Raw genomic sequence first — 11336 nt, forward strand, 5'->3', positions numbered from 1 at the left:
CCATTTGTTGAAGATGCTAAGTTTTTTGTCATTGGCTTTGGCATCTTCGTCAAAAATTGGGTGTCCATAAGTGTGTGGGTTTATTTCTGGGTCTTTTATTTGATTCCACAATGGCACCTTTTGTAGCAGAAGAAAACAAATAATCTTATGAAAAATCTGCCAGTATTGAATGAAGCAGTTAGCAAACTTTCTTCTTTAGAGTATGTTAATATCCAAATTAGATTTTGTTGAAAAAAAATTCTATAATAAGACAAAATACTGACCAGAAGAAACCCCAAATGGGAACAAAATTCCCAGATATTTTGGAGCTGGTCACCAAGAGATAATTTCTCTAACATGCACAAAAAGCTCATAGATAATGCAAGAGACAAGAGACTAAGAGCTAAATCAGAGAATATTTAAAACAACATTCAGCTTCATACAAAGAAAAATAAGGAAAATTGTCCCTTTTTTATGAAATGGGTACATCAAAGTAAAACTAAAAATTAGATATCTAAGTAAAACAAACTTAAAAGTGTAGAAACAGCCCCTATGAACACATTCAAGGGTTTGGTGGTATCACAGCTATTTGGAAATCAATGTGTCAGTGTCTCTTAGGAATAGCACAAAAGTGCCCGTGACTAATAATAACGATATTAATGATGATACTCTTCTTAAATAAAGCTTCTTAGACAGGAGCTTAACTTGACTGTCATCTAGGAGGCTCCAACCAGCAGTGGATCGAGACAGATGCTGGGACTTGCAGCCAAGCATGAGGTGGAATTTTGGAGGTCCTGTGGAAGTGTTGAGGGAAAGATGGAAGGACCAGGAGGGGACAGAAACCCCACAAGAAGACCAACAGAGACAACTAACCAGTCCCATGGGGGCTTCCAGAGACTGAGACATCCACCCAGGAGCATGCACAATCTGGACCTAAGCCCCCTGCAAACATGTAGCTGATTAGGGGCTTGATCTTCATATGGGGCACTTGGTGAGTGGTGGGGGTTGGGGAATGTTTCTATCATAGACTTTATTTTCTGATTTTGGATCACTCCCCCTGGCAGGGCTGCCTTTCCTGGCCTCAGGGGATAGAGATATGCTCAGTCATGATGTGACTTGATGTACTGGGGAAGGTTAATATGGAGATCCCCTTTTCTGGGGGGAAAAGAAGAGGGAAAGGGAGGAGGGAGTGTGATGGGGAGTGAGAAGAAGGAAGGAGCCATCCTTGGGATGTAAATAAACTAATAAAAAATTTAAAAAATACTTCAAAAATAAAAGAATAGCACAGAAGCTAGCATTTGAAGGTTTAAATTCCGTCTGTTAAATCCCGTTTGTTAACAGGTATCCTCTCACCATGGAGATGATGCAGCTATTAACTGCTCAACGGGAAGGACTAGGGTTATCAGGTACATACTCCATGTGTCTGAAAAACTCCAGGTTAGATTTTTGTTTGCACAAAAAGAAAAAATTTTTTCCAAGAAAGGTTATTATAAATTAAATACATCAATAGTATAACTGTTCAGGAGAAAGAAGAGGCCAGCTGTATATTTTCTTGAAGAAATATTTACAGGAAACATAACTGTACACAATTATAAATTTTGCTGAACTTGTAGAAACTGGATGACACCTAACATGGCATGTAGGAGCTGGAGTCATGGAACTCTCTTGTGAGTAGAATGTGTCAAGTGGGCTCTAGGGCTGTGGTGAGCAGCTTTAAATATGTTTTAATTTAAAGAGTACATTAATTGCACATATTAAGGGATTGCACTGTGATTCTTTCACACATGCATATTATATGCTTATATCATATTCATCCCTTTATTATTTACTTCCTCCTTTCCTGCTCTCTTGTTCTTCTTCTCTTCTCAATAATTCACATTTTACTGATTCCTCTTTGTCCCTTGATTTCATGTGAAAAAAAAAAAAACAACATGTAACATTTGCCTTTCTGAGGCTAATTTTCTTAAGGTGACATCTGTTCCTTCCTTGTTTTACATTTTCACACCAATGGCACTTGAAGGGCTGTAGTGTCAACATATGAGGAGCAATAAACAATAGCATGGAGCCGGAGAGCTGGCGCAGCGGTTAAAAGCAGGCAGTGATCTTCCAGAGAATCCAGGTTTTACTTCTAGCACTCAGTGTTTTCTCAAGCCTGTTAGTTACTCCACTCCTGAGGGGTCTAATGCCCTCTTTTGACCTTTGCAGGTACTTTACACATGTGGTGCACATATATGCAGAATAAAAGTCATACATATAAAATTAAAATGAAGGTGTACACACACATACACCTTTCAGATATATTTTCTCATCTTCATCTACACATTGCCTAATGTAACATAAAAATTTGTATGATATGACAAATCTAAATTTTTTAAAAAATTGTTTCTTATTGGATAATGAAGTCTGTAAGAAAAATGTTATGATAAAATGACTAGTGATTACTCCACACTGGAAAAGTCAGTTATAGGACACTGCTGCCTTAGCATTCTACAACAGAAATAATCTTTACACACACACACACACACACACACACACATACACACACACACACAGAGAGGCATTTGGGGCTCCTACCAAACTTGGAGGTAGCTCTCTCTTACCACAGCAGAGTAAAAACAAGATGAAATTAGGCTTGATATTACTAATGAGAACAAAGGAGCAAATATGGAAAAGCTTATTTCTCGAAATGTAAACACATTTCCTCCCCATAGCACTGGACCTTGGAGGGAGGTCCTGAAGCCGAACCAAATGGAAGAGAATGAGTAAGAGATGACAAATGTGCACGGCAAGGTGAAGACAGTCTGGGTGGCTCGGTCTTCAGGCAAACCTTTCAGAAAGTCCTGAGCAGTATGGATATGCACCACTTGTCTCTTATGGCTATGAAGGATATGCACATTTGAGCAGGACATGATTTTGAGGCTAACCTGGTCCTTTGAGTCAGTGCTAGAACAGCTGTTTTCATTAGTTGCGACTAAGCACAACAATTTAGGATTTTTTTTTCAAAGAAATAATTTTTATTTAAAAAAATTATTTATTCTTCTCTCATATATTTCATCCCAACCACCATTTCTTCTCTGTCCACTCCTCCCAGTACCCCTCCATCTCCATTTGTCCCCAGATCCACTCATCTTCCCTTTCCTTTCAGAAAAAAGCAGGCCTCCCAGAGAAACAACCAAACAGCATAACAAGAGTCAATGAAACTAGGCAGAAACCCTCATGCCAAGGCTGGATAAGACAACCTGGTAGGAGGAAAAGGGTCTGGAATGCAATAAAATGAGTCAGAGAGAACTGACTCCCAAACTTTTTAAAAACAGAATGTAGGAAGAAGAAAAAGAAAACAGAAAATCCTCTCTGGGAGCAAAGCTGGGGATATCCCAGTTGCAGCAGCAACAGTAAATTTATTTTAGGCATCTTGAAACAAACATCTTCCCCTGCCGTTTCCTCTGGGCATTTGAAATCAAGTTTCTCATTCTGCCTAGCCCATGTTTGGGTGACACTTGTAGTGGGAGTTTGCTACTCTGTGACACTATGACCCCATGACACTAGATAGAGAGAAAAAGGATAGAGAGGAAAGGAGGCATCATTATCATTTGACTACTCCTGCTGATAAAGGGCTGCAAGTTCTTGAGGCAAGTTTGATCTTCACAGTCAAGATACCTTTCTTCTTCTTCCTCCTCTTCCGATGGACCCATTGACATAAAGGTCGCCTTCAAACTTGAAGCACAAATACATACACTCAAGCACACACATATAAAATAATATTTTTGAAAAGCAGATCCAGTAGCAGACATTTCTCATATCAGGTCTCAAAATGTGTGGAGAATGAAGAGGATCTGTAGGCACTTCAGGGTCACCTTGCCTGAAGTATAAACTGTTAAACAAGAGAGACTGTCTCAAATAAGGTGGGAGGTAAGGACCAAAGGCCTTCTACAGAGGCACTCATTAACTAACAACAGGACACGAAACTCACATGAAACATAACACACAAGAAACACAGAAACATCAACATTTATTTACTAACAGGAAATAAGATAATAGCCAATATTTAGAATCTTGGAAAACGTCAGTGATAAAAACTGACTCGTCTTTTTCCTTACATGCCAGCCGGATGAGACAACAGGTGGAAGGGACAATCCAAATGTTAAATGAAGCATCCTCACTAGCGAACACATGCTTCTTCATGTACAGATAAACACTGAGGCGAAGCCCTGTTAGCCTCTGAGGGGAAGGTCCACACTTCATTCTGATTTGTGGAAATTCCTCATGTGACGGTGGAATGTGGATGACTGGCGGAAGCTGTGGCTACACAGAGAGCAGATGTAGGGCTTCTCTCCTGTGTGAATCCTCTCGTGAGCCTGCAGGTTGGTCCTGTGGTTGAAGGACCTTCCACACGTGCTGCACAGGAAAGGCTTTTCTGGCTTGTGTCTGACCTCATGAACTTGGAGTTCTGAGCCTTGATTAAAGCCCTTCTGGCACTCAGTACAGAAAAGTGATCTCTTCTTCCCGTGTTTTCTCTCGTGGACAGAGAGGTTACAGAGATATTTGAAGGTTCTGGGACATTCTTCATATTTGTGTGGTTTGGAGTCTCTGTAGAGTGTACCCTGGTGAGCATCCCATGTGGAGTTTGCCTCATGATTCTTGCAAAAAGGGACAGGCACAAAGGTAAGCTGCTCTGGCCTGGAGAGAAATCTTGACACCTCCATAGACAGACCTGTAGAAGAAGATGCCCATGGGGACCTGGAGGCATCGCAAATTGCTTTTCTAGAATCATGAGGAACTCCATATGGAACACCTCCCTCATCAGGCTTGGAATGCTGCTCTCTCTGGATAATAAGGGAATCTCCCTCATTTGTGATACTGCTAACATCACTATTTACGTCAGCAGTGTTCCAGGAAGGGTGGTGGCCATCTCCAGTGTCTTTAGACTGGTCTATCCTAGAGAGAAGCACTGGTTTCACTGCTATAGGGACATCTTCAGAAGCAGGTGCTCTCAGGGACTCTTCCTGCAATCTAAACGGGCCTGGACTTGATTTTCTGACACCCTGAGTAACTCCGTAACAAAGACCCCCCCCTCTTTGGGCTCAGGATACTGTGCTCTCTGGACAGTGAGAAGGGAATCCATCGTAGTTCCCACACTGTTAGCACTGCCATTTCCTTCAATAGCGTCCCAGGGACTTTCGCAGCTATCTTCACTGTCTTCATGTCCTGTGGGAATAAGACACGCTATAAAACTGTGCCCAAGTAGCGATCCACACAACACCCTCTTCTGTCCAGCTTTCTGACTCACCCGCTGCCAAGGACATGTGTTGGAGCAGCTGCAAGGATGTCCTTGCATTCTCTTGTGTTGGAGTTATTGCTGATTGCTGTTGTTTCAAAAGCGTGATGACTTCCTTTAAGGGCATGTTCTCAGAACAGAGGGCTTCCTGCCCCTGCATGGAGACATGGACCTGTAAACCAAGCCAGATGACTATTGTTAATGAATCTGTGGATCACAGAAAATCTGCCCTCCACCTGCTTATAAAGGATCCCTGGACTGATTCTGGATTAGCTCTTCTGTCTACCCCTCATCTCTATCTTGATATTTGTAAGTCCTGTTCTCTAAAGCCACTATACACACTATGTTGAGTCACTGTGCCTAGAGAAATCATAAGGTTATGTTTCTGTAGTGTCTGGCCAAAATGTTTTTCGTAACTAGTTAACACATCAAAGGAGAATTTGATGAAGTTGGGCCAATCTGGTAAACAAGGACTGGTCCCTTTATGAAAAGCTGCTCATTCTAGCAATGTGAAGGATGTCACAGAACATGGCCCACAGAATCAAGTAACCAGGGCTTATATGGCCTCACAGAAACTGAGGTGGCAATCATGGAGCCTTTATGGGCCTGTGCTAGGTCCTCTGCATATGGTTGTGTTCTGGTTGTGGTTGTGTAGCTTGGTGTTCTTCTGGGTCTCCTGGTGGGAGCGGTAGTGTCTCTTGACTCTTTTGCTAGATTTTGCTAGGATTCTTTTCCTCCTACTGAGAAATATCTTACAGCCTTAATATGAGGAGATGTGCTTAGCCTTAATGTGCTTGTTATTGCCGTCTTGGTTGATATCCATGGGAGGGCTGCCCTCTTCTGATGGAAAATGGAGGAGTAGATCTAGGAAAGAGGAAATCTGGGAGGGAAGGATCTAGACAGAGAGAGGAGGGAGGGGAGATTAAAGTCAGGATGTAATATATGAGAGAATAAATAAAATTTAAAAAAAAGATAGGATGTTCATTGTTCCAGGGATTTCCCTCATTCCTCAACACTTCATATCCAAGATATTGCAACTATTACCAAATGATTGGCTTAGGGAAAAAGAGACCACAGCTGGGCAGGACCAATCAGGAAAATGGGGAGTCTGGATAAAGGTCTGGCCCCTAAAATCCTATAAAAATCTGACTCAGAAATTCCCTGCTGGTCTTTTATCTGGGGATCCCCTTTTCTCTGCTTGAAGGGATCTGTCCTAAATTGTCTGTCTTTTTTTTTTTTAAGTGTCTCTATGGAGGGTATTTCCCATTTCCCCATCAATCTGTAACTACTTACTGTCACTCCTTCAGCTGCCCCCAGGATCTATAGCTATTGCTTTGTGCCCAGACCCTTTGCCTCCCTAGATTCATTCTCTGGCTCATGGCAATGCTACTCTAGAAAAAGCCTCTACTTTAGCTTCTGATCAGTGATGGACCAGCCTCACTCCATCTTAAGATCAGAAACCATCTTATTGCAACTTCAAAATACCGTTTTCTGTAAAACTTGAATTTGACTGTGTCTTGACCCATTTTCTGATATTCAACATGTTCTGAAGCCTATACTCTGACAATGTCCTGACCTCCACCCTGATAAGATAAATTTTGAAATGTTCAAACAAATTCCTACACAAACAAAAGTCCCAAAACCCTTGGATTCCCCTAGTCTTGCAGTTTTTTAAGCTATATGAACTCTACTGTCTCTTTGTTCACTACTGTTTTCTCAAAGCCCACTTGAGGGAGACAGACCTGCCTGACAGAAAACAAAGCTTGCTTCATTCAACCAAAAATATGGCTGATGGTCTTCACTCTCATTCATTCAGTGGGATTAACTATAGGTAGTTGTTATTTTCTGTCTTGGGTCCTCAGAATCTCTACATTAATTGTACAGCAGCTACCACTTTGGTGTCATGACCTTAGATAGGCTGTCAGTGGGGACCCCCTTTGTCACGTCACATTTCTGTGTGAATGGATTTTATTTCTAATACCTATAATTTTTGTCTCTCTCATTGAATTTTAGTCTTAGACAACTACCTTGGCCAAAGATCTCCTTAACAAGAAAGCGTTCATTGTTTACGGGGGGTGGTGCTGCTTATTTATTATTTACTCCTTAACAAAACTCACAACTGTATAAAATGAGTCCATCACCTTCACTGTCTGCAGAAGATGCAGACTGCCTCTGCTCTTAGGAGCATGACTAGATATTACAGCAGCAGTTTACTTGGAATTCAGTTTCATTCAATCATGAAATTCTTTGGTTGGTTGGTTTTTTTCCAGACAGGGTTTCTCTGTGTAGCCTTGGTTGTCCTCAAACCCAAAGAGATCCACCTGCCTCTGCCTACCAGAGTGTTGGGATTACATGAGTGTGCCACAAAGCCTGGCTCAATCATGAAATTCTTAATTTAAAACAAAGTTCATGTGTGAAATTGGAATAAAAGAAATTGTGAAATGAGAACTTTTAAATAGAATAAAATAACTCAACAAACAAACAAACACCCCCAAACCCAGCAGGTTGTGGTGGTCCACACTTTTTATCTGTCTTTTGAGAAGAAGAAGAAGGATAATTTACAACTGAGTTCTAAGCCAGCCAGGGCTATACTATGAAATTATGTCTCAAATGGGGGGAAAAAAAATCTCGCAAATTGAAATCAAAACCGAAAAAAAAAAAAAAAAAAAAACCTCTAAAACACTAAGAAATGATCTGTATAATGACTTCTTCTAATGTATGTATGGGTTGTTTGAAAAATTTCTCCACCTTGACCATTTCTGTCAATGACTGAGAATTATGCAAATCTAGAGCCTGAAAGAAGAACCAATGTAATTACATCTATATTAAGTCTTTCCAGATTTGAACACTTGCACTGAAGCACCAATACATATCAAGGCATTTATTATAGGTGTGTTGTATTTCAACATCAGAAACCTTTCATTCTGCCACCACAGTATTCTAGACAAGGTACTTTTAGTAATCAGTTTGGAAAGCCAGGTAGTTACTTCAATCCCCAGTTTCTGCCTCCCAGGGACAGGAATTACAGACTAGTGGTGGGAGCCAGATTTTTAGGTGTGTGCTGAGGTTCTCAGGTGTGTGCTGAGGTTGTTAGGTGTGGGTACAGTTCTCGTGATTACAATGTGAGCACTTCTCTGACTGAGCCATCGATCAGACCCAAGACATTTCTTCTGAAACTGTTTAAGTCTTGCCCAAACATCAACTACCCAGTCTTATGGCCACCATACAAATAAAATAAATTTAATTTAGAACCATCAAACTATTGCTACTTTCTGATTTATTCATGCCAATCTACCGCAGTGGATATTCTCTCTTGTAACAATTTGGAGGGGGAGTTCAATTTCACTAATAATGAAACCATAACACCTGCTCCTAATGTATCCTCCAATGAGAATAAATGTCTTTCTTCCTTACTTAGCCATCCCTCCCCAGCCACTCACCATGACAGGAGCCTTCAAGCACTCATCAGTCAGACCCTCCATGAATCTCCCCATGTTTCTGCCACTTGATTCCCACTTTTCTTTCAAGGCGACCTTGTCCTTGTAGAGCCCAGTGATGAGAAACTGCTCCAAGACCAGTTGAGAAATCATCTGCTTCTTGCTCTGCTTTTCTGGCTGCAACCATGAGGTAAACATATCCCACAGGCTTTGGAGCTCCTGCTTTGCCCAGGAGCCATTGTCATTTGGAGGAATATTGAGCTGAGAAACTGGGGAGTTATAGGTGTCTTCCCCAGACTGCACAGCAGAACCAAGGGTGGGAATAAACTCTAGATTGCCTATTTCAAGGTCATTTGGTGGTGACTCAGGATTAACGGTTTCTTTGAACTGTGAAAGCATTGTGGTGAGAATCTTCAGAAAGATTCAGTTATGGTAGTTTGGTATCTGACTGCTGCCTTGTTTCAAGAAATGCAGGGATGTGAAAATGCTACAAATTAAAAAGAAAAAATATAAAATATATGCATAATTAAAATTAAAAAATGGGTGAGTTTCATATTCACCTGACAGTTGTATTATTACACAAGCAAAAACATGCAAGCAAACAAAACATAGGAGAGATACCTATCTTGCTGATTGAATTACAGACAGAATCCTAACTCAGCCCCAGCTCTGCATCTCTAATGGGATGCTTGATGGTCTCCTGAAAGGAGACCACACCCTAAGCAAGCATAGTAAGGCACTGTGGTCAAAGGGGACAGTACCACAAGGCTGCAATTCATTCCCCATGATTCTGATCCTGTGTTCTCACATATGGTTCATTTCAAACTTGTTAAAATTTCATACTTCCCAGAGAGTTTTAGATCCCAAATGCTTCAGTGAACAAGGTCAAATCCTTGGAAGTGGAATGAGACAGACAGTAAGAGGCCCTTCTGAATGTGTTTGAATCACAACAAAGAGAAGACAGGCTGAGCAGGGCTCATCTCTGTCAGCACAGAGAGGGGCTTATATTTTATTTGGAGGAAATACAAGTTTGGTAAAAATGATATGAGGGCTGTAGTCTGGGGAGGCATTAAAATACTGTGGTCAAATATGATTATTCTGTTTTGGTTTTCTTTCCATTTTTGCTTTATGGTTGTTTGCTTGTTTTTGCAAAAGGGTGTATTGTAATCTAGTCTGCTCACAAGTTCACTAAGCAGTTGAGAATGCTTTTCCACCCCAATCTTATGGCTTTTACCTCCCAAGTCCTGGTGTTCCCTCACAAGAATAATCATCTTTTAGGTCCTTGTTGTTTTGTTTTGATTCTGAGGAAGTGTCACCCTAGAGCTGGCTGTCTTGGAACTTTCCATGTAGACTAGCATGGCCCAGAACTCACAGAAATCTGCCTGCTTCTGTCTCCTGGGATTACAGGCCTGTGCCAGCACTACTGGCCCTCTCCAAACATTCTAATTGTTAGGTTAAAGTTGTGTGCCCTGAAATTCAGGAGTTGGGGTATTAACTCCAAAGACTACTTAGACTGTGGCCTTATTTCCAAAGAGTACTGAATTTTAACCCCAAAATTGGAACTTTAAATGCCATGATCTCAAAGAAGGATGGAAGCCCAATGATGAAAACTCTTAAGTCTGAAGTTGCTTAGACTACATTACTGAAAAGTCTGAAGGCTGGAGCCACAAGCTGCTGTTCTGCTGGGAGAATAAAAATATGGCACCTGATAGAATTAGAAAGCCAAGTTCTGGGAATCAATTAGCCAAAAGGTGTAGCAATGTTTGAATTCAGGATAAAAATTCATTATTTGCCTGCATTGATACTCTTTCTTGTTGATGAATTTTAGTGTTAGTAAGGTAAACAACATTGGTCAGAAGCCAATGGTCATATGAAAACAGTTTTTCCATGAGAATAAAATCACTACGCCACTGAGTGTGATTATTTTCTTCCTGCCAACTAATTTTTTGTTACTATTAGTCTGTAGATTGATTTCTATCCTCCTGAAGCAACACACAGTCATGACACAGGAGAACTGGGGATTGAAAAAAAAATTAACATTTGTGTGCATAGGTTTCAAACCCCAGAAGAAAAGAATCTTTCAGCCACATTTCTGACATTCTGGGCTGACTTTCAACTTGGTATGTACTCAGAGATGACCCTGAACTTCTAGGGCCTCCAGCTCCCAAGAGCTGGTACTGCAGGTGAGAGGGACCCCCGGGAATGATGTGGTATGGTATGAAACCCAGGGATTCTGGAATGTTTGGCAAGCACCCTACATCTGAGCTACAGCCTTAGCTGTCAGAATTCTTTTTCTTTTATTATTATTATTATTATTTACAATTTATTCACTTTGTATCCTGGCGGTAGCCCCCTCCCTCATCTCCTCCCGGTCCTACCCTCTTTCACTCTCTCCCTCCTGTGTCTCTCTCATAGTCCACTGATAGAGGAAGTCCTCCTCCCCTACTATCTGACCCTAGCCTATCAGGTCTCATCAGGACTGTCTAGATCCTCTTTCTCTGTGGTCTACTAAGGCCACCTTGCCAGGGAGAGGTGATAAAAGAGCAGGCAACCAAGTTCATGCCAGTGACTGCCCCTGCTTCCCTTACTAGGGAACCCACATGAAGACTGAGCTGCCCATGGGTTATATCTGAGCAGGAGGTCTA

General features: G+C 41.3%; 1 protein-coding gene across 1 annotated transcript; it reads right to left on the reverse strand.

Moving 5' to 3' along the window:
• Positions 1-4217: 4217 nt before the first annotated feature.
• On the reverse strand, positions 4218-9090 carry LOC132654824 (zinc finger and SCAN domain containing protein 4F-like). Its single transcript, XM_060386114.1, has 4 exons — positions 8695-9090; positions 5267-5426; positions 5070-5184; positions 4218-4914 (listed from the first exon to the last, which is right to left on the reverse strand). The coding sequence occupies exons 1-4, from the start codon at positions 9088-9090 to the stop codon at positions 4218-4220; spliced, it is 1368 nt and encodes a 455-aa protein (XP_060242097.1).
• Positions 9091-11336: the final 2246 nt, after the last annotated feature.

Source organism: Meriones unguiculatus, chromosome 6, assembly GCF_030254825.1.
Source record: "Meriones unguiculatus strain TT.TT164.6M chromosome 6, Bangor_MerUng_6.1, whole genome shotgun sequence".
Taxonomy (NCBI): domain Eukaryota; kingdom Metazoa; phylum Chordata; class Mammalia; order Rodentia; family Muridae; genus Meriones; species Meriones unguiculatus.